This window comes from Accipiter gentilis, chromosome 9, assembly GCF_929443795.1.
Source record: "Accipiter gentilis chromosome 9, bAccGen1.1, whole genome shotgun sequence".
Classification (NCBI taxonomy): Eukaryota; Metazoa; Chordata; class Aves; order Accipitriformes; family Accipitridae; genus Astur; species Astur gentilis.
Window position 1 is genome coordinate 24,727,160 of NC_064888.1, and position 26,255 is coordinate 24,753,414.

The window sequence follows — 26,255 nt, forward strand, 5'->3', positions numbered from 1 at the left end:
TTGGCAGGAAGTAGTGTGAAATTTGATTGGGGAAGCAACATTGAAAAGGATGGAAAAGTTCATGCAGATGAAGATCAAGAAATTCTTTCTCTAAGAGAACTGATCATATTTAAAAGTGAATAATTTGTGCATGTTCTAAGGCAAATAAAGTGAATTTGTCTTATCTGCTTTCAGATTGTCAATGTGTGATCTTGCTGGTTCAGAAAGATGTACCAAGACCCGCAATGAAGGTGACAGATTGAAAGAGAGTGGAAATATAAACACCTCTCTCCTGACTCTAGGCAAGTGTATTAACGCACTCAAGAACTGTCAACAGTCAAAGTAAGTCCTTCTATGAATTGCAGACTGGTTGTGGTTTTTAGGTATTGCCTACAATGTTTATAAGATATACAATGCTAACACTAAGGTTTTGGTAGAAAAGATGTATAGACTTGCAAAGTCTATACTGTAAAGTCTTGTTGATATACCAAAGTTATCTTAAACTTGCCTTGTTTTGCTCTTTAAATCATTCAAATTCTACCATCCTTTAAACATGCAATCATAGATTTTAGCAATTTAATTTTCTTCTGAGCTTGGCTTATCAAACAAACTTTGGAATAAGTTTAAAACTCCCTTTTCACTGGTGTCATAGTAAGAGTCAAATTTTCAGCATTTTATTATTCCTTTGTGAACTAACTCCATTTTCTACATACTTCTAGTGTAACATTTTTCAGCAGCAGGATATTGCTGTGCTCTCATAACCGTGCATTCTGACAAAATTTGTCTTTTTTTTTCTAAATCTTGACATAACTGTAATACTCTCCTCCTGATCTAGCTAACCACATGCAGACAAAAGAAAGCCTTCCCACTATTTATGCCCTAGCTGGATGTAACTGTCCAGGAGCTGCTTTTTCCTCAGGTTGTCATTTGAAGATCTATTTCTGTCCCAGAAGATAAACGAACTCTCAATCTGCTGATTGATATGCGCAGATGTGCTTTGCCAAATTCCCTTACCCCACAACACTGTTCCTGACAGCCTATTCAAAGTCTATCACACCCTAAGGTGAAAAAGTTTTGCTAGTGCGTGTTCCTGATTAACCCTACGTTTTGTGCATTTACAGTCTTTCTTATCATTCCTCTCTGGAGAGAACAGGAAGATGTGTTAAAACTAGCAGCTGCTTAGAGAGCTGTTAATGTATTCAGAATGTCATCTTCTGATCCTAATAACTTGGAATTTTAACAATATAGAAGAAATGTTCTGAAGCATGATGTCTTAAAGTGTTAATAGATGCCCCTTGCAAGTTGAATGGGAAGCAGTAGCTCTCTTAAAATTCTTGTTTATCAGTCCTGCAGTGAAGCTACTTATGAGCTGTATGTGTATTCTGGCAGGAGTGTCACTATCTTGCTGAGTTTTGTAGCACTATTCATGTAACTGAATAGCTGTCATGTGTCCAAAATGCAAGCAACTTATTCAGCAGCAAGTGTGTGTTTAGTCACGTTTTAGGAATTCTCATAAAATTTCCTATAAGCATCAAAAACTACCACCAGCTGTTAAATTCAAGGGCACAGCTTCTGATTTAGGAAATGCCAAACTGCTGGGGGATTACAGAACTTGTTCTGGAAAGTATCTCCATCTGTTTGGTTTGTACTCATTTGCTTGCCTAGGTGATTGCTGTTGTCCATTCTCAGAGGCAGGAATACCGAGTGAGAAAGATCTCTGGTAATGTTGGATACTGCATGCCTAGAATGAGACATGTCCTTTTCATGAATGTGGAAAGGAGAACAGAAAGGTGGGGTATAGTTTGATGTAGCATGAGGCTATGTGACCTACCATACATAGGCTAAATGATGAACACACTTTTTTAAGTGCTCCCATTGATGGTATTGCTATAGCCTATCTGAGATAATGGCTAAAGCAGCAGTCACAACAGCTATGCAGTCTCTTCAGACAGCTGTATCTAGTCCAAAACAATTTTAATTGATTTAAAGACTGCTGCTTTTAAGAATATTTTTAAGTCTTCAGGCTGGATAGCTCTTATGCTGACTGGAAAGTATTAAACTTTTTGTCATCTGTTCTTTTGTCTTTAAAGGTTGCAGCAGCACATACCCTTTCGGGAAAGTAAGTTAACTCATTTTCTTCAAGGATTCTTCAATGGAAAGGGGAAGGTATACATGATAGTAAACATAAGCCAATGTGCCTCAGTATATGATGAAACACTTAATGTGCTAAAGTTCTCGGCCATTGCACAAAAAGTAAGTGTGTTGTAGTCTATCTTCTTGATCAGTACTTACAATTTCCATTTAAAGAGCAGGTTCTCTCATTTCTAAGAATATGAATTTAGTTACTGGATTTTTCTGTCTCATTGCAATCATATTTTCTAATTACTTCTAGTCAGGCTTTTTTTCTTTGTAAAGCTTGTAAAAAGGCTTTGCGGGGTCACTTTTTTTCTTTGGACTGTGGGGATGGGAGAATCTCCTACTGAAAATCCATAATTCCTATAAAATGTCCAGCCTAACAAGACACTTGCTGTATTTGGAAGAAATTCCCGAGATCTAGGTAAATTGTCTTCTGCATGCATAACATGCTGTCACCTAGGAGCAATTCTGGCTGCCCCATGTATTACTGCTATCTTAATTTGGAATATTGCTCATCTGAAATACCGATAATATAGGTTGAGCACCGAAGAGTTTAAAAGGTCATCTTTATGTCCATGGAGGCTTCAGTGGGAAGGTGGAGGTTAAGCAGAATGAGTAGAAGTGCGTGCAGTGATATAACCCTGGCAAAGTTGGAAGACTATAAAGTATCAGGGATCAGTGCTGCAGCCTTAATGGAAGCTGTGGAAAACTTCTGTTGACAGTTAGATATGTTCAAAGGACAATAGACCCAGGCCTTTGGAATGTTGGTTCATCTAAGCAGGTTAAGTACAACGTTAGAAGGAGCAGACTGTAAGGTTGATACAGTTGTTGAAGAAATAGAATTTGTAGGATATTTGTCTAATGCAACTAGAAACTCAAAGTATAGAAAACACAGAAATCTGAGGTGGCAACCCTCCTGTAGGTTGTCTGGCTAGTGAAACTTGGTGTTCCTGGGATCAAAAGAACAGTTAAGACTATAAAGTGACTCCTTTGTACTCTAGTTGGAAACTGGTCTAAGTAGTGACTCTGAACAGAGGGTAGGTTGGGAGAGTACTGTGCTCAGGACACCTATACGAAAGTGCAACAGGTATCTCTTGGAAGCACCAGTAGAAGTTTTAAAAAACACCGAGTATTTTTTCTTTCTTTTCTGGGTAGGTTTTAGTTATGGACACATCTATTCTTCCCCAAGATCAGTCATTTGGCCAGAAATCAGCAAGAGAATCATCAGTAGTTAGTGACACTAAAATGCCAATCCCAAGGAAAAGAGCTACTATCTTATGGGACAGGAGCTTAGAAGATGTGATTGAAGATGATGATGATGAGATGGAGGAACAACATAATATGTCAAGAGAAGAAGCAGTGCAGAAACATGAAGAAAATAAAGTTCTTATTGGAAAAGAAGACTATAAGGTATGTGCCAGGGCTACTTTAAGAATTAGTGTAGTATGGAGTCTTGAAGCAAGGTATTTTTCTCCTGGTTTCCCCCGTATCTCACCTGTGGGGGTTTTTCTGATCACCCTTATTCTGCCTAAATCCAGTGTTAAGAACTAAAAGTGGGATTACTCATGACTTAGTGCCTATTGTGGGAAAATTATGAAATGTGTCTAAATACAGACTAAGCAGTCAAAATTGCAGATTTGGCTTTCTCTCCTTTTGGTAATCTACAGTCAATGCACAACAAGTATTACTGTGTTTCTAGCAATACAGAAGACTATTCCTTTGTATTCTATGCACAAGAAAACTCTGGAAGCCATTCTTTAAGAAACAGCAATTTTAGTCCCTTCTAGGGAAGATGAGGAGGGAAGAGAGGACTAGAGACTGTTTTGTGGAGTTTTCATTAATATTGCCCCAAAAATGAGCATCTGGAAAACAAGAGCCAAATTCTGTGGAGCTTAAGCCTGTTTTTAAGATAGCTTCAAGAATTCTTGTAAGAAACTTAATGTTCTTTGCAAATGCCTGCTCTGTGCAAACTTATAAATTGCTGGTCTAGTACCAAACGGATATTTCAATCTACTCGTGAATCCTCTTGTTTATGAATAAGCTAATAAAAGAACTGGAATAACTTTTGCCAGCTGGAAGAGCAAACTGTTGTAGTGTTTGGGGAATGGGAAAAATCTCACTTATGGGAAACTTTCTTTATGAAAAACTTAATACTACTGGTAATTCTAGACACTGCTGAGTCTCATAGAAGAGTTGAAGAACAAACTTATTACTGAAAAGAAAAATAAATTGCTGCTGGAACTGAAAATTCGTGAAGAAGTGATACAAGAATTTACCCAATATTTTGCTGAGCGGGAAATAGATTTCAAGTAAGTTAGCATTAAGTGGCTTTAAAATTACTGGTTAAAAAAAATGAAAGTAAATTCACTTATTTCTTAAATCTGTTTCTTGGCCATAAGAGACCACACTCTTCTGCTAGGCTTACTGCTTCTGTTAAAAGATCAGTTTCTGTTTGGACTAAGAATTCGGGAAAAATACTGTGTAGGAAAGGCTTTGATTATTGTGAGGTGGGTAGAGGTGTGTGTGTGTAATCTGTAAGCAGTGTTTGTTCCTGTAGAGCTCTCCCTAAGAGCAGAGCTTTGTTGATAGGATGTCTATAGAAAGAGTGACACTTGCAAATTCTTCGTTTACTGCAGTCTTAGTGATACTCCAAACAGGTGTTCTGCCTCAAGAAGCTTAGAAAAAATGCTTGCAGTTAAGTGCTATCCATAATATGTATATATATATGTGTCTCCACCTCATTCTTCAGGGGCGTGTGTCTGGGAAATACAGTTCTATTTTGGTGTAGCAACACAGTTTTGTGTATTGTTCTATTGTGACAAAATGAAGAAAAAAAAAAGTCTTTGGTAATAGGCAGCTTAACTAATAATTTCTTAGCAGCTCATATGGCTAGCTTTTAGCTGACTTATTTTTCTTACTGTAGAGAGTGCCTTTCTCATGAACGACAACGGCTTGAAGAAAATTCTGAAAGACGCTTGGAAATCTTCAAGGAACTTGTAAATGGTTATACTAAATACACAGATGAAGAAAATAAATTAAAGGATCAGGCTTACAGTGAACCAGCTGGAACTCTGGTATATTTATTTGCCCCCAATAATATCCCTTTTACTAACTGCCTTATGTTATGGTGATGGTATGTCTCAAGGATTAGAAGGATAGTTTCAAGGACTTGCATGCTGTGTAGCTGTATCCTCAGCAAGATATATTTGTCACATTTAATAGGAGTAGTTGCTGAGCCTTGGGTATGCATTTAGGAATCTTTGGGGTTTTCTGCATTTCTGCAAGACAAAGTGAAAATTACTGTACGCGAATTGGGAGGAAAGCTGCAATTATGGTATAAACTCTATTGCATTAAGTGCCTATTTAAAATATTTGAAGCTGACTTCTTAGGCCCTACATATTGACTGTACTGGAGTGGTCCCAGAGGCTTTTTCCCTCTTAAGGCTATTGTAGCTACAACTGAAGCAATGAGAAGTGTATGTACACTTAAGCCATAACTAGACTCTTAACTTGAGGCTGGCTCTTGTGACTTTGGAACCTTTGTTGTTAAAAGACAAAGAGGAAAGATATAAAGGCAATGTTTTGAGTACAACTTAATTTGATAAGCTGCACACCTATTTCACCTCACAAACTTTTACTGATGCGTGAAAACTTCAGATGTATCCCTTCTAAAACTGTTCACTTGCTGTGTTCATGCAATGTTCTCATCGAGTAAAAAGTAGTAGCTTTTATATTAAATTTGGAGGGGATGCTTTTGCAGTGCTATAAAAGGGAATGTGATGGTGGGTCATTAAATGCTACAAAAATCAAGTGGCTATTACTTGATACTGGAGACTTGTCTGTGAAAGCAGGCAGAAACTGGCAATCAAATTGTATATGAACCCACAAGATGGCTTTGAAGTCAGAATTAACTGTACTTACATGTTTGAATTCATAATGGTCTTACAAATTTTCTGTAGCAATAATGGCTATTGTGTAATTTTTTGCTATTTGTAAATGCATATAAACTATTTTTCAGGATGAAGACTGTAGTATAGGGCCAGGCACCTACGCTGATCTTGAGGGCATTATTGATTCTCTGCAGAATGATGTCATTGATATAAAAAAGCAGGCAGAAGAAGCACACAGGTACATTGTATCTCTAGAGGACCCACAGGAAGCTATAGGTTGGCTTGAAAAACAACTGGGAAAAGTTACCACTGAACTAACTAACACCAAAGAAGAGCTGATGAAGAGAACCAATGAACTAATCAGAACTGAAGAAGAGCTGGCACAGAAAACCAAAGGTGAGCTGGGTGTAAGTGTGATGTGAAAGGCAGAAAAAAGAAATGACTGACTACAGTAGAACAGAAATAATAATCCAGTTGAGCAGGATTTTGGAATCAAATTGTATGTATAGAGGTTGTAACCAATTGTTTTGTGTATGTTCAGATTGAACAATTCTATAGGCCTTGGTTATTTCATTTTTAAGACAAAACTTAAACCTGTTAATTGTAGGCTTCTGAATTGTGGGGTAAAATGTCAACATTATTGATTTTTATGGTTATATTGTAATCCTCACACTTCTCTACATTTTGCTGATGTAGTGTTTTCAGGTGTCCCGTAGAATGTTCACAGGAAAAAGTAGCAATACCTCATAACACCATTTTAGCAGAAGTTTCCTGACGTGATTTATATTTTATATGGGTTGCAAGGCCCAATTCTCCTATTCCAAAAAAACCCAACCAAACCCTAAACAACTCTTGAAATGTGTCCTATAAGTAGAAGACAACATGAAAATAAATTGGTCTATTCAAAAGCTACTGAGGTACCAGAAGATCTGGAAAAATGGATTACTGAGTAAACTATGTAATGGCTGCTTATTTGATGTAGGCTTCTTTTCCCATTACAGACTTTGAAACGCAGATGATTAAATTGGATGAGTCTGCTGAGCAGCTTAAAGAAGCAACTGAGGTAACTTTTCCCAAGGAAAAACTTGTGCAAAATTATTTGCTTTAATACAAAACTCTGGTAGCTTAAAATACTATAATAGTATGCTTCTAGCTTTTTTTATATCAAGCTTCGCTTAACTGATCTTGCTTCTAAATACATGGTATAGGTCAACAGTTTAACACTGACTGAACTACTATTCTTTCTTTTCCAAGAAAATGAATACACAGAATAAAAGGATTCAAGAGCTAATGGACATTGTGGAGCAAAAAGATGATGTTATTGTGAGACTACAAGATTTGATATCCCATTTAGAAGAAACCATAAAAGACTACGTAAGTCTTAGACATCTCAATTTTCTTCATACAAAAAAAATTAAATCTAAATCTGTGCTTATAGTGGACTTAACTACTTTGGAAAATTGAAATTTTCTGTAAGTAATTGCTACTTGCTTGAAAATGTAGCAGGTGAAGTTGGTATTGAAACTAAAGTTACAGCAAAATGTGTGTGTGGGTGTGTGTGAAAAGTGGGACTTTTGGAAGCAGTGATCTGGAGTTATTATTGGAGGACTGTAGGTGAGACTCTGAAGAGCCACTCTAAATTAAAAACTCAAAATGGGAGGACTTAAGCAGTGGGAATAGAGGGATTATGTCACTGTCTCTATTTTTGCCTGAATGGAAGAGGAAGGAATGGAGGTTTTGCTGCAGCAAAATGTCAAATTTAAAGTTAGAAGTTAATAATGCGAGAACAACAGTGATTGTATAAATTGGCAACAAAAATCAGTGTGTTCTGCCCATCACCGCCATGCATGCACACTTTCAAAGGAAGAGCAATAATAAGAATTTATTGAGCAGAGTTTGAACTAAGAGTGAATGGATGGCCAGGATCCTTCTGATTTTCATGTGATTAATAAAACTTGCTACTGGCTGGTCTACTGCCAGCTTCTGAATGCCTAAAGCCTAGCTTGGCTAAATGTATACAGGTTAAAAAAAATCAAACCCTGTAGTTAAGGGGGTTTTTTTGAGCCTGATGTCCAGTAACCTGAAGTAATTTTGGGAACACTTTAAATGAAACTTAGTCAGCACTCTGATCCGTTTTTCTCTTCTACTGTAAACTCAAGGCTTTGACCATACTTAATCTTCTATTCCCTCTCTCTGTTCCACGGCAACTTAGCTTTTCAATAGTATGAGTGCTCCAAGAGTGATAAGAGTTGTGATGACTGTTCCCTATTACTACTCCTTCCAAGAGCAAGGCTCCAATTCTGTCCAGTGTTTCTATGAGACTGTGTGGCATGAAACTTAAAACATGACCACAAACCTCAAGCCTGTTCTATGCATTATGGTTTTTAATGAAGTACTTAAAGATGAGTAATTGGTCCTTGGCAACCAGCAAGGCTTGCCACTTGTGTCATCTTGCAAGTAAAGAAACTTTACTCTTAATCAGATATATAGTCTAAAGTATGTATGACAGAACTGACTAGGCTTTTGAATTGCATCAGATCTGCCATGATAATGTTTTGTGGCTTTGCTGAAGGCCGTTAAAACTCCCAACTCTACCAACTATGACACGAAAGTGATGAACTTGTAGAGCTGATCATTTGCCCTTTGAACAAATTGGGAAATTCATCAACTCTTCTGACACTGGAAATTGTTTTCAGATGGCAAACAAACTCCTCTTACATGCAAGTCTTGCATTTTGTAATTTCCTAGTCTCTTGTTCCGCTTTCTGTACAGTGCGAAGCATTGTGCTTGTTAGTATCTGAAGGTGTACCTGCTTTTGGTTTAAGTAACTGATCTGTAAGTGACTTGTTCCTCTGACAACCCCTATACATGTTACCTAGGTAGTTTTGTAAAAATATTTGCATATAAAAAATAAAGCCTTTTATGTGCTCACTTTGTAAAACTTCAAAGTAATTGATCTTATTTTAACACAGGACAACACTGTAACTACCATTAAAAGAAAATTGGCCGAAAAGAACTCTCAAAAAGTGATTGAAAGCAGCCAGTTCAAGGATTGTGAGGAAACTGTATTGGAAATGGGAAGAAAACGTTGCTTTGAAAGTAAGGCTGCTGTGGAAGAAGAGCCACCTACAAAGAAAGGTATAATTTCTACCATCACTCCACACGGGGTCTTCCATAAAAACTTGATTACTATTCCAGAACAGAAGCAAAAATTTGTGAATCGTAAACGTGATGTTATGAGGAGAAAATCTACTAGGTTAAACTGTAAATGGAAGTAATTGTTAAGTAAATATCTGTCTTGCAGAAGGTCCTATACTGTTCACTCCTAAATGCTTAAAATAAAAGTTAGTTTTTAGACTCTTTCCTTTTTGCTGCTTTTTATCATGTGTTAATGTACTTGCAGACTCAGCTGTAGTTCTTAAGCAATTTCTTAACGGTTTTTTTGTACTGAACTTACTGTTGCTGGACTTTTTGGGAAAGTAGTATCTCCTGCCCAAGTTTTTTAAAATTGTCTAAGCAAGTATCAAAGGTGTCAATGACTTAATGATTGTTCAGTCATACAATTTGTGCTGTGAAACTTGATGTTTCATTCTGTATGCATGCTGTAAACACACTAGCTCTCATCAAGGTGACAGTGCTGGCAAAGGAGAAAAGCTTTCCACTTGAATGGAAGTAAAATTATTTTAAGTCCACAAATAGCATATTTTGTGCAGCTCCCACCTTTGCACTTCCAATCTTTTTGCTTTCCTTGTTTTATCTATAAGCTTACCAGTCTTTTTAGAATGAGGTGAATAAACTAGTTGCAGCTGAAGACCTTCAAGGATAAGGGTGAAACTTAAAAGGACACCACTACTTATGTTATCCACTTCATTAGTCTATTAATCAGTGAGATTGAGCTATATGGGACTGACTTGTGCAAAATGGCATTTGTAAGATTTGCCTGCCTCTAACTTGAGTTTAGGACACAGCTGGGCTTCAGTTTCTCATAGAATTATGGAAAGGATATGTGAAAGGAAAATGAAAGGTCTTCCCTTTGTGTCCCTTACTTCCTTGCCTTCCTCCTGCAGAACTAGGTGCAAGTAAGAAAATCTTCCAGGCATTGTTTGGGTGAGTAAGGAATAAAAAGAAAAGTTTAAAAATGGGAAGCTGAAAATATTTATTTTCATGAAGAGAGATAAAACATGTTAAAAGGAGACTTGTCAAATTCACATGATTGCAGAAAACTGTGGATACAGATGGTAAATAAACAATGCTGGACTATCATTCATCACATTCTGCAGTGAAAGAAAAGTGAACACTCAGTCTAGTGGAAGATCAGCTTAAGCTTATGGAACAAAGGACTTCATGCAGTGGGTAGTGAACTTCTAATGTTTGCTGCCCTAGAAGGTGAGAGAGGCAGATAATTCTCAGATTCCATGAGTGGTTAGGCAAGCAAATAGCCAACAGATTAGTACATAGATACTGAAGGGGTTAATCAGGGATGTATTGTCTCGTATGCCTCCAACATTCTCAATTGTTCTGTGTTGGGAAAGCTCTGTAGGAAGTGGCTGGGCCTACCAACAGTAGCAAAAGGAGGTAAAATATTAGGCTAGATCAACTGATGGTGTGTGTGATCCAGTAAGGCATTTCTGATGTACAACTGGAACAAGTGTCATTTGAGGTCTGTCTTAAGAGAAGCTTCTGTCTCTGTACCAGATGCATCTCTGATTTGTCTCTACTGTCTTTTATTGGGATGAATATTGGATCCTAGCATGACCATTTGATGGTGCCACCTATATAAACATTACAGGAAGGGTGTGGAAAAGACGCTGATGTAGACTCCTTGATATACTAGACAGTAGTAGTTTTGTTATAAACTCATGACTGATAATTCTTCTCAAACAAGAAACTAAAGTGGATAACTAATAGTGCTAATTAATGTCAGCACTGAGATTTTTCTGTTGGGAAGAACAGGGTATTCAGTCATGTTAAATATGTTTCTTTTGTGGATGTTGAGAATACAAGGCATCTGATTTAAAAATGGAGTTCTTAAATGCTCCATAATCATGAAATTTATTAATATATATACTTATATTTGATAAGAATGGTTAAATGTACTTGGCATAATAGAACAATGAGCACAGCTACACTGTGATGGCTTTCTTGTAGAATTTAGATATGCTAGTGGCCTATGACCAAAGTTTATTTTGGGAGCAGATAGATTATTTTGTCCTGAAGTTCAGGTTTTTGTACTCTTCTCTAGGATTTGCCTCCCATGTTTTGTGGTGGGGCTTTTTTTTTTTAGTACTTCCTACATAAAAAGCTTCTAGACTGAATATCATGTATCTTCTTGCACTAATATTTATCCTGCTTTGCTGCATGATTGTGGTTGTCAGTACAAAGCATCTAGATCACTTCTAAATTCTCTTATGAATGATCATACCCTTCTCACTATAGGTTTTGGACTAAACTTTGCTAGTTTTTCATCTTGCCAACTTGGATCACAAAATGTGCTAAAAGTGTCTTAAAACATATCTCCCTTTTAGTAAAGTATGTAAAATTTGTGTCCAGTGTGAAGAATATGTAGTATTTTGTCTGATATGTTTTCTCAGGACTACACAACTGGGTTTTCAGAGAAAACCATCTCCCACTCCAAAATTTTTATCTTGTAGGGTTTAGAAGCATGGCTTTACAAGCCAAAGTGAAGATGCTGTTGTGTCTGACCTAGCAGGAGCACTTGATATGTCTAATTAGAACAGAAAAGCAGGAGGAAAAAAGTGTCCTGTGGAATTTGATCACTCTAAAAACACTCAAAACCCAAAACCTGAATTGAGATGGAAAACACTATTGCTAATGCTTCAGTATGACTTTCTGTTAGTGACTCAAAGTCAGTGACTCTATAAAACTTCTTGGATCTGTTCAGGGGATATTTCCATGCAGTACACATGTACCCATGTGTTTAATGCTCCCAAAGTGCGATGTCTGCCAAACACCACCATACTGTAGTTGCAGTACTCACAAGAATCCATAGCATCTTCCCGGAATACATAGTTGTGATGACATAATTGTTAGCTATAGTCAAGCTTGATTTTAATACTAAAACATAGCATGTGTGTTACTAAATGGATGCACTTGGATTCTAAAAACACTTGTGTGAAATACAGCTGGAGTCAGTTTTGAAGATGGTGAAATGCATGTGATTTTTAGTTAGAATTACTCTTTACTTATGGGAAAAAACAGTCTTAAGCTAATAAATATTTATGGCAATTGAGGGTTGTAACGGAATGTTGTACATCTTTCTGGGAGAAGTTTACATGCAACACATTAGGTTATCCTTGTATCTAGTTTAGAAACCAATTGAGAAAAGAGAGGAATGTCCCGAACACTAAGTGAAAAACTTGTGCTGATTCTTTAGCTTCATTTTTAAAGTAAGAGGATATTGAGTATGAATGAAACTTCTCAGAAAAGTATATGATACCATTGCTCTTCTAAATGTAGAATGGGTGATTGCTGACTGTATTAAAATGATTGTTGAACCAGTGAAGGTGGAAACTAGATATAACTGTGGATGTTAGCTAGGTCATAGATATTACTACATATTAGTAAAACTAGCTAGACTTTTCTACTAGTGGCACAGAGTAGAAGGCTGGAATAGAGCTGTGGCAAGGTGTTCTTTAAGGCTTGAACACCTTGCTGCACACTATGTCTAGAAGCCTAAGAGGCACCTATTCCATGTTAAACCATTCAGAGGGCTTTAACTACTTCAAGATTTAAAAATGTCATATGATATGAGGGTGTGGCTTTCAGATGTTACCTTTTTCTGTATGGTAATTGCTATTGGTATTGCTAGTGACTTGTACTATTGATTTTAATCAACCTGAACTGGTTTTTTGTTGTTGTTGTTTGTTTTTTTTCTTTTAGGAGACATAAGGAAAAGTTGGGAAGATGACCCTCTAGAGAGAAAGACAACTGAATATGTGAAAAAAAATACTTCTGAGAACTACGCAGAAATACTAGCACTGAAGGAAAGAACTGAAACTTTGGAAGGTCAGCTAGCTGCACTTGAAGAACAATGCAGAAGAGAAAAAACCAAAAAAGAAGAGTTCAGTGGGCAGGTAACAAACTTGAATCTCAAGCTCTCTGCTTCTGAAGAAAGGGCTTCTGGCTTAAGTGAAGAACTTCAGCAGTGTCAAGCTGCCTATCAGGAGATTGTTTCTGAATTAGACAAACAGAAAACTATAAACAGGGAACAAAAAGAAAAGATTATTCAGCTAAATGATGAAGTAGAAGTTGCCAAACAAAATATAATTGATAAAGTATCACAAATTAAAACAATGCAGTCCAAAGTAGATGAGTTGTATAAATGTCACTTAGAGTCTTATGCTATGGGTGTTGATTTAGTTAATCTAAACGGTTCCTTAGACTCTCAAAAAGATGAACCAGAGAGAGCTCAATTGAGTCCTGTATGCATGCAGTCCCAAACGGCTTCTACAGCAGATCTGAGACGGGAGAGCTCCTTTCACTGCAGTGTTGAATGCATTTGGGAAGAATGCAAAAATATTATTAAGACTTCTTCACAAAAAAGTCAGCGGATTCAAGAACTACTTCAACAAGTTGAAGACTTAAAGAAGGGACTTGATGACACTAAGAACTATAACAATCAACTAAAAATAAAATTAAATGAGATTGCAAATAAAGATAGTCAGTCTGTAAAGGAAAAAGATCTTATGAATCAGTTACAAGAGCAGATCCAGAAGAAAAACCAGGATCTTGAAAAACAGGTTGCAGAAGATCACAGAGTAATTGCACAGTTTGAGGAGGAAGTTACAAGCTATCAGGGAAAAATAAGAGAACTTGAATGCCTTTTGGAGGCTTTCAGAGCTAAAGATGAGAGCATAGCAAAACTAGAAGAAGTACTTAAAGAAAAAGAATCTATTATTTTAAATCTGGAAAGTAATACAGTAGCTCTGCAAGAGAAATGTGCCAATTCAGAAAAAAATCTGAAAGTATTAAATGATCAAGAAGCAAATCTGAAGGAGGAAGTCGTGCAGTTGATGAACAGCTTGGAGAACATGAAACACTCCCTTCAGGAAAAGGAGAAAAATGAGGATGAACAAATAAAATCTGTAGAATTGTAAGTAAATGAGAACTCATAGCCCTTTGAGAATGGAATCAAGTTAAAACTACATTCTGTGAACATCAGTTTATTTTGACATAACACATGTGCATGTTTATCAACTTTATTAACCAAACTCCTTCTTTAACAAGTTTTAATACACTACTTGACTTTTATATTTGCATATTCTGCTGGCTATCTTTTCCTTTTTTTCCTTTTGAAAAAATAAATCTAATTCATGTGGAACTATTGTAGGGGGAAACAGGAGCATGCAAAGAAATGAATTATTTGGGGATTTCTAATGGTTTTATGTTGTGGACCTTTCCGGAGGAAATGGCATATAGCTTAATATTATATCCTGTAACTTGTATAAAAGCAGGCAGTGTTTTCTTTGGAAAGGACTGAATGGTGTAAAGGAAAAGAAGAAAGGAAAAAAAAAAAAGGGAGCCCAGGGATTAAACAGTAAACAGCTGGTTTTGGTAATAGCTATTCTAGATGAACACAGAAGGAATAATGGGTGTGGGAGGGTAGAACTTCCCTCAGCCCCCTTTGCTTTTTAAAACTTTGAGAAATAAGAGAATAAATATATCTGAGAAATTATATTTTTAAAAAAACGACTTTAAGATGCTATGTAGCCCTTCTCCTGAATAGGGTTTCTTTAGTGCCATATCTGTGGATACCTGCATATACTCTAAAGTACAATTTAGCAGGAAAGTCTGGGGATCCCTGACCCTGTGCCTGTAAAGCTTTAAAAACCTTTAAAAGGTTTTCCTTTTGTGAGGCCTTGTTTTGTACTGGCAATTACAGAATCTAAAAAAACTTCCGTTGGTTAGTTTTAAAGTAAAAATCCAAGATGTCTTTCTGTAAACTTTTTAAAATAAATATGATAATTTAAAAATAAACCCATCAAACTTCTTAATTACTTTGTAGCACTTGTAACAACAGTAGTTGTTGCAATGTCATTTTTTCTATTTTATTTTGATTTTTTATTTATTTTGATTCTTACAAGTTCTCGTATGTAGATATCAAGTTTAAACTTACTTGATATTAACCTTGTTCACTTCCTTACTATGTAAGGACACCTAATGACAAAAATGGTTGCTCTGCTGTACTAAAACAATAAATAAATAATAGTAATTGCAGTGTTCAGAAGTAAATCTGAGCAATTTGTTACTTTTCAGGACCATATAATAAGAAGCTGAAATCCAAAAGTAAAATTAGAAAGCTTGTCATTGGTCTGATAGATCTGAGATTTTATTCACAAATAAAACCAGCAGTCAAAGAGCCTGAGTTAATGTGTAAAAGCTGTTTCTTTGAGATGTGTAGCACAAATGTTAATTATGTCTCTTAATTTCTAACACAAGGCTACGTAAAGATCTTTCTGAGAGCTCTGCCCTTGTACAGAGTTTGAAAAAAGATTTGCAGAGGAAGGATGAAGAATATACAGATTTGAAAGACAAATTTTCTGATGCCAAGAAACAAATTCAGCAAGTACAGAAAGAGGTTGGTAACCGTAGGCCAAATATTTCTCAGCAAGTTTTTGCTTGGGGTTCTGTAATTAAAACTTGTTTTCACAAACCTTAAGTTAGGAATGTTAAAAGTGATTCATAGTAAGGCTATTTTGAGTGATACATTTAGAGTAACAGTGAAGCTTAGGTTACGTTGCCACTGAAGCTGTAAGCTAACAATAAGACTAGATGTCAAAACATGGGTTAGTACAGATATTGAAGAGGGGAAGTAAATTTTATTAATACACTTGAAAAAGGTTTGTGAAAACTATGGATAAGGGCTTTATAATCTTTATCACAACAGTAGCCTTACTTTGCTGACTTGAAAGCCTCAGACTTGTGGAAAATGCTGATCTCTGGGAAGAAAAAATGGATTGATCAGTAAAGAAAAGCACTAATTTCTAGAGACTTTTTTAAACTCTGAGCAATGTTTTCTTTTGAGGTTGGGCGGAAGAAATGGAAAAATGGAGTAACTTCTACTGATGTTAATTGTCAGTATTTAGTTATCAAGTACTAAGATTTCTTAGAACCTCATGGGATATCACAAGAACTTAAAATACAAAAGATCATTGCAAGAGTTTGGGCTTGGAAGTTAAGCTTTAAAAAAGTATTAATGTCTTCCCCAGCAGCCTAATGTTTGAGGATCTTTTCCTATTCAACATTCAGTGTATAATCCTCTGAGCAGTAGCAAGGAGTGGATGGGATCACATGTCAGAAAACTTTTTTTTTATTGGTGTGGGATCTTTTTGCCCCTGCCACATGTAATACTCTGTGGTGAAAATCTTTCCCTAGGAAGAATGTACAGTATAGTTCACTTCCAGCCCCTGAAATTTAGCTAAGATGCTTCAAAAATTTGACTTCTAATTAAGATATTTGGTTTTTTAGATAACTTACGGAGACTGTAAAAGGCTTATAGCTAAATGTTGGCTTTGCTTGCTGTCTTTGTGCATTGTTACAGGTGTGTACAATGCGATCTGAGGAGAAATCCCTGAGAAATAAAGTTAATGAACTTCAGAAAATTAAAAACCAGTTTAGTGCAGAACTAGAGATCAAACAGCGCACAATCCTGCAACTTAAAAAGGTATTCTATTTTTTAAAAGGTTACTTGCTCTTAATTTTTTTAACTAATCCATTAGCGAGGTAGGGTTTCCAAGCAATGGGAGAAAGCTTACAGAAATTGGAGTAAAAATAAAAGTAGCCAGCTGAAATTAGTTTTAATAGATGAATGAAAAATGTTTGAAGACCTTCTCAATGCAGGACATTGTCAAATTGTTTTAAATAAATTAATCTGCCTAGTAAATACATACTTACTACCTGTAGATATTCTGATTAGTGACACTTAGATATGTTAGTAGTAATGTCTTCCTCTAAATGAATGCTCCTTTACACCACATGAAAAACTTATTTATTCTGGACTGTTTGTCTGAAATACTTTATTCATTACTTATTAAAGCTCAGAATGAAAAGATACACATTTCTAATATGTATATTTATTTTTTCACCATGTTTTCTTTAATTTGCTTTCAATGTGATATTTAGGAGCAGTTGAATAACGCGAAGCTGGAAGAAATCTCCAAACAGTATGAGAAAACATGTAAAGGTCAGAAAAAGCCATTATTGTTCCATTTTTTTTTTTTTTTGGTGTGTAATGGCAACATAATGAGTTGTCATGTTGTTAATGAATTTGGAGTCTTGTATATTTGTATTTTAAAATACTGAGAAACTCCAACCTAGATATTAAAATGTTACTGTCAGGAACTAATTTTTATTGAATCATTATTAGCAAGTGTATTTGAAAGCAAAGAAACGGTCTCAGAATAAGAAATAGAGGAAGTGTGGATTTGCTGTATCAGTGTTAACGTATTAAATGTTGGTATTTATTGGCCATTTAAAAAAAAGATCAAATACTGAAACATGAACTAACACAATGACAGTTTCTGCAGGTTTGGTAAATGTTTAGCTGTTAAACAATGGTTAGTTTCTCATATAATACAAGCTGTAGTCTGACTTAAACACTGAAATGCTCACCTAAATCAAGTTGAGAATCGCTTAAGAATTTTGGATTTGGATAGTTGAGTAGAGATGTTTTTTTTCTTACAAACAGAGCTTTTGATCTTGGGGAATGGGGAAACAACTTGTAATGAAAGCACTTTGGGAGAGAATGGTGAGAACTAGGAGGGGACTCATCTGTAAATTTATTCTCAAATCTTCAGATTTGTGTGCAAAGGAAAAAATAATTGAAGATATGCGGATGACATTAGAAGAACAAGAACAGACTCAGATTGAACAAGATCAAGTGCTTGAAGCCAAATCAGAAGAGACCAACAGACTAGTTTGGGGTAATTTCTCCATGGAAAGGGAGTAAGGAGGCAAAGTTGGTTTGGATGTATTGTGACAGCTGCTCTAAATTTCTGTTTTTATTTGTTGACTATTATTTAGGCATTAATTTTATATAGTACATAATGAACTTCTAACAGTTAAAGGCTTCTGTTGTCTCTTTGTGGTTATAGCTGATAAGTCCAAGTAACATCAGTAGAAGGATGTGAATATGGTCAAATATGCATTTGAACTATACATTATGTAATCTCATTTTGTGTACTGACTAGAACTGGAAGAATGGAAGCAGAAATACAGAGAGCTGAATACCCAGAGCAATAGTGACTGGCAGCAAAAGATGAGAGAAAATGAGAAGAAAAACATAAATGAAAATGAGGAATTAATAAAGCTGCAAAAAGAACTGAAGGTAAAATATGGTGACATAATTCATACTTACGTTTAAGGCTGTAACTGTCATTTAGGGTCTAAACTTTTTTTGTGTCGCTGTCTTCCAGAGGTAGGGCATGATATGACAAGTTGTTACACTGGTAAAAGATATCTCCTCTAAAAGCTGCAGTGTATCAGTGCAGCAAAGTCTGGATGCAGTGTCTTTGTAATATATGGCATCACTGATGCCCCGTAATGGAGCGCACCCTTCACTGTTATGCTACCATGGATGGGGCTTCTGTAGCTGGGTTCCTCTTACAGTTGTTTTCACCAATCCAACACCTGATAGCCATTTGGAACCTCTTTCCTGACAGTTGCTTGGGCAACTAAATCAAACTCTTTCAAGATCTTGTTCTTGCTGTATGACCTGTAAGCCCTTCCTGTTAGGCTGAGGACTTACCTCTAATACTCCTTGGATTAGAAAGTAGACTTTTTTTTTCCAAGCAGCTTTTCAGATGCCTTCTGTCTTATGTGGGAGAATGTCTGACGAGATTTGATTGTGATAGGAAAGGAGGCAAAGCTGCTGTGGATTGAAATGATGTTCTTGGGTATGCACTATCTCTGCCTACCATTCAAATTGTATTGCGTTCTTTGCCTTTTAGTTTTGAAGTAGAAGTAAATTTTCTAACATGTCCTGTAAGGCAGTATAAAAGATTGGGAATTTGCAAGTTAAAAGAGTCTCTTTACCATTACTTTTGGTGTAACTTTTATAATGTTCGTGACTTACCCAAAGCATTTTTAGAAAAAAAAAAATTTCTGTTCCATGAAGATGTGCCAGTCTGAATAATAAGTGCTGAAAACTGTTAATTTTTTTCGATGGAGAAGAACAAATGACAATGTAATACTTGCACTTGGGAATATGCTGGAGTAAAACTGTGCCTGTATTTCTGTTATCTTTTTGAAACAAATCCCTTTAACGGTAATCTGGATTTTAAGACTACTTTTTTTTCTTTTATCTCTACCTGTGGTTTTATTTCTGGTTTCATTAAAATAGGAAAATGAGGCAAAGTATCAAACCGATAGAAAGAAGTGGCTGGAGGAAAAAATGAGACTCATAAGTCAAGTAAAAGAAGCTGAGAGCCATCGCAACAGAGAAATGAGAAAATTTGCGGAGTACAGAGAACATCATGTAGAGCAACAAGCAGAAATGGTAAGTGACTGGAGGTCTCAGCAGAGTCTTCTAGTATAAATATATAGTACAAAGCAAATATCATGTCAAGTGTTAACAGTATTGGCAATTGAGAGTAGCTGGCCTTTGTCAATGTCCTGTCACTTTATCACATGGCAAAGCCTAGATGAGATCTCCTCAATATGAAAAGGGAAGAATAAGAGGATCACAAAGTGGAAAAGCATAATATGTAACGGAAGTTAACATGTCTGTTCCTTTCTATCCTATCACCACCACCACCTCACTATGACTTCTTCAAACTTCATCTTGTGTGTAAACCACCAATAAGTAACCTATACTTAAATGAATTGCTACTTAATGAAGCTAAGAAAACATACTTTGAAAACCAAGATTTGTTGCTTGGCTTTTCTTAAAAAAAGAAAAAAGCCTATGAGACTTTAGAAGGAAGAGAAAAAGCAAGCAGAAGGTGGCAAAAAGCTTCTTTCCATATATGGTGTAAAAAATACTTGGTCAAAATGCTAGTGGTTTTGCTCCCATATTGCTTTCAAAGTAGACTGACTAATAGTTAATAACAAGGTGGATACCTTTCTTGTTTACTGGACTGTGTCGAGGTTGTAATTTCTTAAGCATATGAAATTATTATATGAATCTGTACAATCTAAAACTATATTTGTATCTAGATGTAGTTAGTGATGACTTTCTGGACCTGCAATCAGTACAGGAGGTTGTTAGGAGCTTAGGACTAATTTCACTTTGTTAGTAGCAAAATCGCAAAGCAAGTAAACAGAAGTGGTGGCTCTTACCAAAAATTCTCTTCATAAAGAGTATAAATATACATACAGATTTTATAATTGAAGCATGGTTTGCTTTTGCATTTTTGTAATGAAACTAGTTATATTTGAGCTTTTTAAAATCTACATGGGCTCTCAAGTTTGCTAAGGCCATAAAATAGTACTATGTGAAACCAAACTATCAGAACAGTTCAGATAGTGTGCAGAAGTTGTGTTCAGTTCTACCCTCTTTTTTCCCCATTTAGGAAAGACTTGCTGCACAGGTGGTAGAAAAGGACAGCAATCTTCAAAAGTGGCGTGAAGAAAGAGATAAATTAGTAGAAGCTTTGGAAGTACAGCTCAAGACTTTGGCTTCTAACGCCATAGACAAAGATAAAGAAATAGCGGAACTGAAACAGGCTGTTCTACTAAAGGATTCAGGAAAGGTAATCTGTCTCTCTTGTTTCTGTGTGATTTTTCTGGGGGGTGGTTTTTGTGGGTTTTTTTGTTAGCCCTTAATTCTGCAAAACACTATATTTGCTCTGCATTTTGTTCTATTTTTTGCTTTAAAACACTGTCATATTGAAACCATTTGCAGTTAATTAAAAAAAATATTGTTTTTTTTGAAATGGAATTTGTAACTGAAGCTTCAAAATATTTATTAGTTCAAATAAGCACTCAAGCCTATTTGATCCTTTGATTGCAATGTTGGACTAGAAATCTGAAAAAACTATCACATTTGATCTGAAACAGCTATCACATTTGCTGCCTTTTTCATAGCACCAAGGACTTCATGAACAAATGGGAGGTCAATTTCTTAGAACTCTACGTAAGTAGAGTAAAATACAAAAATTTGCATTACATCTCCCCAGGTTGTTATGACTTTTCTTCACTTTACATAGTGGCCACACATACATGAAATTATCGGCTTTTTGTTGGATAGCTGGCTGTTTTAGCCTGCGATTCTAAAACTGATGCTACCAAGTAATTGTAATGTTGCTCGTGTATACGTTAATTGCAAGATTGGCAAAAGAAATTTGTGGTGATTTTTGCTATGTTTATTAGGATAAGGAAACTGATAGAGAAGAACTAAGAAAACAGCTGGCTGAGAAAGATAACTTTATAAAGGAATTGAAACAACGCATTAACCATGAAAGTCTTCAGTCTTTGGCAGAGTTATCTTTACCTGAAGAAGGACAAGATAGAATAGATCAGTCTGTAAACAAAGAGGTATGTGTGTTATATTTATAGAAGGTATGTACTAATGATATGTTGTTAATAACTCTTGTTATGTTGTTTTCTCAGTATATATTTTAGCAACATTGGGAATCTCCCAAAAGTTATTTTTCATAGTTCTCCATGCTTTATCTTCAGTTCTGAGTTTGTATTCATTCTTTCTCTCTCCCTATTTCATACTCACTCTCAGAAGAGAAAGTTATTTAGTTAATGGAATACCACCTCTCTATACTTTATACAACTTAAGTACCTGAGGGAAAAACTAGTTAAATCCAGATTCTAGAGATTTGAAGACATAATATTTGTAGTGTCATCTCAGTTTGGTTATGTCAGTGTTAAGGGGATTTCAGCTCAAACAACTTTCCCGATATTACCTATAGTGTTGGTAATAGACATGATTCTGTAATTAGAGCTGACAGTCCATATGGGGGGTTCACAAGAACAAATCAGTATCTTGCATCCCACTTTAAACCAAAACAATATTTGAAGATTACACAAAGAAAATATCTACTTTACATGTTTTCTGAACAAAAATTCAAAGTCTTGCAACTGTACTAAGACTCCTAATTCTGACCGAACCCTTGTGTGCTACATGAACAGTGTTTAATGAGGTAGTTCTGCTAAACTGAATTATTAATGCTATGTGGCTGCGTGGCTAATTAATAATGAACAGGGCTGAACATGGATTTCCTAGCAGTCTCTGCCCTGGCTGCTAGATGATGTGATTGTCTTGTTGCAGAACTGGACTGAATGCCAAAATGCATCTCCATCTCTTTCCTGTCTACTGCCAAATAAGACTGATTGGCTAGTTTCTTGCTACTTCATCAATTCAGCTAGTGCCATATAGATAAAGCTTGTGATGTATGAGGGAGGAGGACAGGATAGCTCTCAAGGGTTACTGCTTTATACGGCTTTGTAATAGCAGCTAAGAATGCACCGTAAAATTGGTTAGTTATGCTATAAAATTAGTTAGAGAAGAATTGTTGTGAACAGTTGGTGCTGAAGCATTTACCTCAAGCCAGCAGCAAAAATACTTGGTGTTATGAATAAGGAGAGGATGCTAACAGTATTATTGTGAGAAACTGTTATGGTGGTGTTGAAAGTGAATGGGGTAAAGTTTTGAGGGGAAGAAATAATTCTCAGGAAAGACAGTGGAGATGAAGAAGAAACCCCAAAGTTATCGAGGTGATATGCACCTCCTGCCTTGTGAGGAGAGGCTAAGAAGCTGACACTGATTAGGAGAGGTTAAGGCCATCAGAGGGTTATGGGGCAGAGGCTTTGTTGTAGTTTAAATCCAGGCAGCAACTAAGCACCACGCAGCTGCTCACTCACTTCCCCCTGCCCAATGGGATGGGGGAGAGAATTGGGGTGGGGGAAGTAAAACTTGTGGGTTGAGATAAAGACAGTTCAATAGGACAGGAAGGAAGAAAATAATAATGATGATATTTTAAAAACCCAACAATAATAAAATAATTGGAATATATAAAATTGATGCACAATGCAATTGCTCACCATTTGCTGACTGATGCCCAGTTAGTTCCTGAGCACTGATCTGCCCTCCCCCCCACTCCGGCCAACTCCCCCCTTACTCTATACCACTTATGTCATGCTCAGGTCCCATACTTTTCCATATATCCCAATTAATCACCATCACCTTTCCTATCCTTTGAGACACACACCCACAGAGATATCATTCCCTTAGTCTATGGGCTATCCCTATAAAATGTCTGAGTTCATTTATTCCATGCCTTTGGGCTCCACCTGTCATAACAGTCTTTCTGGGCAGGAGGGGTTGTGCAAAGTCTACTCAGTTGGCAGAGCAGGATCAGGCTTCAGTGTGGTGCAGCAGGTGAGTGACATTGGCTGCAGCAGGAGGATGGTGTGTAGTTGCATGCTGAAGTCAGTTCTGATTCCATCACTACTGTGCTTAACTCTGTTTTATCAGAGTTCATTGTTCCTTAATCTAAGTAATTCTTACTGTAATACCATTGGTATAGCATATAACAATTATAGTAATGATGGCATACAGTGGCAGGGTTGTGTAGCAATTAATGTCATACAGTTTAATTCATTGGCTGTTCTCACCTAAAATCAAATCCCCTTGAGGCACACATTGGACTTGCCCATCCTTTCACATCACCCGCCAAGTGCACCCAGGTCCTTGAGCAAAAGCAATCCCACGAACGGGTTTGCCTTTGCCTGAGACAGGAGTAACCTAGACTGTCTTCCCTAGCATAATTATGTGCACCACAGGGACTTTATCTCCTTCTACAGTATGTAGAAATTCTGATTGGGCAAGGCCAGCCCGATTGGCAGATCCTCTAGTGTTGACTAACCAGGTGGTTTTTGCTAAATGTGTATCCCAATGTTTGAATGTTCCACCCCCCATTGCTTTCAATATAGTCTTTAACAGTCCAGTGTATCGTTTAAGGCAGTAACATCTACTCACAATGTAATCATAAGATGTGCCCTTCTGGGTCTTACCAACAGTCCATCTAGTTCAATAGTCTGTCTCCAAGAGTGGCAAAGGGAGATGCTGTTTAATGATAACATGTAATCTTGGTCACCTTGTCATCTGTTCACTCCATACTCTCCCAGCACTCTTAGCTGTTGCATTAAAAGTGTCAGAAGGTACATCTCTGCCTGATCCTCAGAGTATCCATCTACAAATAGATTTTATGTATTTCTACTAAAAATTTTTCTAATCTCTGCTGACAGTACCTGTTTCCACCACCTCCAGAAGATGGCTAGCTTCTTCATATAGGAGTATGTTATTTTACCTGTTTTATTTCCTATTAGTTTTATCAAGTGCTGCCTGCTTCTTGCAGGATTTTAGGAAGGACAGTTGTGCCTTCTCTTTACCCACCGCAACCATAAGTCATCTAGAAATCAAAAAAACACAAACCCTTTTAAATGGATGAACAATAGCAGGGCAAATTGGAATTGCTTTCTTCCACTGGAGGATTTCTGTGTGTGGTTTTGTGTTAGTTAATGGCACTAACTATTCCTGTGTAACTTTTTGATTGCTAACTCTTTCATGAAGTAGCAGTTATAAAGAGAATTGTTCTTATTAACCAACTCCATTCTTGGGAATGCAGTGGTGATGGTGGTATTGTCATTCAGAATCCCAGCAGAGCCTGTTGAAGGTGACTACCTTTTGGCTTTCCATGAGCTTTGGTCATGTTCCATTTTGAGAGGAGGAAGGTACCCTTCAGGGTGAACCAGCATAAGAAGTAACAGCAGCTAGTCTGTTTGGGGCCCTACTAGGAGCAGTAGTAGCAGCCACCTGCCTCTTCTCACCACCACCGACCCCAGCAGCCTATCTTCCAGGTTTCATTCAAACCTGCCGAGTTCACTTTTGTATGCTAGACAGCAGCTGATCTGCTGCCACGGAGATGCAAGAGCTGGGGAGCCCACAGCTCTGATTTCCTTGCTGGTGTTGCTAAGAAAAACAGGGTTGTGTGGATGGTGGAAGGTAAGTGCTGCTGGGGAAGAAGAGTTGTGCAAACTGACCTTTCTGCCCCACCCTCACTGTGCAGCTTTTGCGGTTTGGCTGTAAGCAGGTGCAAGACAAGGTCTTCAGCTTGCAGGCAGTGATGCTGCCTGAATGCCTGCTCTTCCCCCAGAGAACAGTTAGTGATGTAGAAGTCTCTCATGGGTTGAATTTGGCTTGTAGCTTGCCAGTTGGACCTTGTTACTTACACAATTAACTTCCTTAGTGTAAAAGGGGAAGCGAAAACTTGCTAAAGGTCAGATAGAGAAAGAGTATACTTTTCTCTCAAAAGCTCCTATTACTGCCTAGTTCCTAAGGAGCAGCAGAGTTAAGGTGAAGAAAATGATGTCAGTTTTACTACTGCTAGCTGTGAAAGCTGTGACTAGCTGCCTCTGCCTTTGAGGAAAATGACTTGGAAACAAAGTATCAGGCTGAGTTCAGCAAGGAAAACTTTAAGTTGTGTAATGATAGATAAAAATATTAACTTTCTGAAATTTAACAAAGAAGCTTTAGAAAATAAGAGTTAAACTCTGCTATAGTTGAAGTAGATTTCTTCACTTCTATTATAATGAAAGCTAACAGCTGGAAAATGGAATGCTTACTCTGCAGTCCACTAGGGAGGGATATGTATTATAGTTTTTAAACTCATAGTTATTTTAAAACTTGTTTTCTTGAAATTTCCATATGCTTGCAGGACCATTCAGAAATTGTCCTTGACTCTTGTGAAGTGTCCACAGAAAATGGAAAAACTAGTCGGTTCCCAAAACCAGAGATGGAAATCCAGTTCACACCTCTGCAACCCAATAAGATAGAGGTGAAGCACCAGGGCAGTGCCTTACCAGTTACAGTTAAAATGCTCAAGCCAAGAAAGAAAAGGAAGAGTGAAGAGGTAGATGAGGTATGACCTAGACCAACTGACAAAATATGTTGTGCGGTTTTTCAACGTGTTACTCTGATCACTTGTTAAAATCCTGTCTTTTTCTTCTGATTCTCACTGAGATCCTAAGGATATATCTACGGTATATTTAAACCTCTTCCCTGCCCCCAGCTCTGCAAGTGGTCGATTTCTGGCCTCTGGTGAATAAGGTCATAGACTTCAGTTTATCCAAACTCTGGCCCATTGTCCCTGACTTTCACTTCTTTATCTTTAACATTTCTTTCTCCCTGCTGGTACCATTTGCTCCTGTCTCCAGCTCTGATCTGTAGGTTTACTGATAAGGTCTATAGAATTGCTTCTTCTGGTTTAGGCAATCGTT

The 26,255-nt window shown here is 36.9% G+C and overlaps 1 protein-coding gene across 1 annotated transcript in view; it reads left to right on the forward strand.

Annotated features, from left to right (window-relative positions):
- The window catches only part of KIF20B (kinesin family member 20B), a 43,132-nt gene that overhangs the window by 10,764 nt on the left and 6,113 nt on the right, over positions 1-26,255 (forward strand). Inside the window, exons 11-29 of the mRNA XM_049809587.1 lie at positions 175-321; positions 2,070-2,232; positions 3,271-3,525; positions 4,285-4,424; positions 5,039-5,189; positions 6,134-6,401; positions 7,007-7,068; positions 7,260-7,379; positions 8,978-9,143; positions 12,906-14,118; positions 15,465-15,603; positions 16,567-16,689; positions 17,148-17,208; positions 17,822-17,947; positions 18,215-18,351; positions 19,366-19,521; positions 20,537-20,716; positions 21,336-21,500; positions 25,694-25,897. Of these exons, the coding sequence (XP_049665544.1) occupies positions 175-321; positions 2,070-2,232; positions 3,271-3,525; positions 4,285-4,424; positions 5,039-5,189; positions 6,134-6,401; positions 7,007-7,068; positions 7,260-7,379; positions 8,978-9,143; positions 12,906-14,118; positions 15,465-15,603; positions 16,567-16,689; positions 17,148-17,208; positions 17,822-17,947; positions 18,215-18,351; positions 19,366-19,521; positions 20,537-20,716; positions 21,336-21,500; positions 25,694-25,897 (3,976 nt within the window). The remainder of the gene's footprint in view (positions 1-174; positions 322-2,069; positions 2,233-3,270; positions 3,526-4,284; positions 4,425-5,038; positions 5,190-6,133; positions 6,402-7,006; positions 7,069-7,259; positions 7,380-8,977; positions 9,144-12,905; positions 14,119-15,464; positions 15,604-16,566; positions 16,690-17,147; positions 17,209-17,821; positions 17,948-18,214; positions 18,352-19,365; positions 19,522-20,536; positions 20,717-21,335; positions 21,501-25,693; positions 25,898-26,255) is intronic.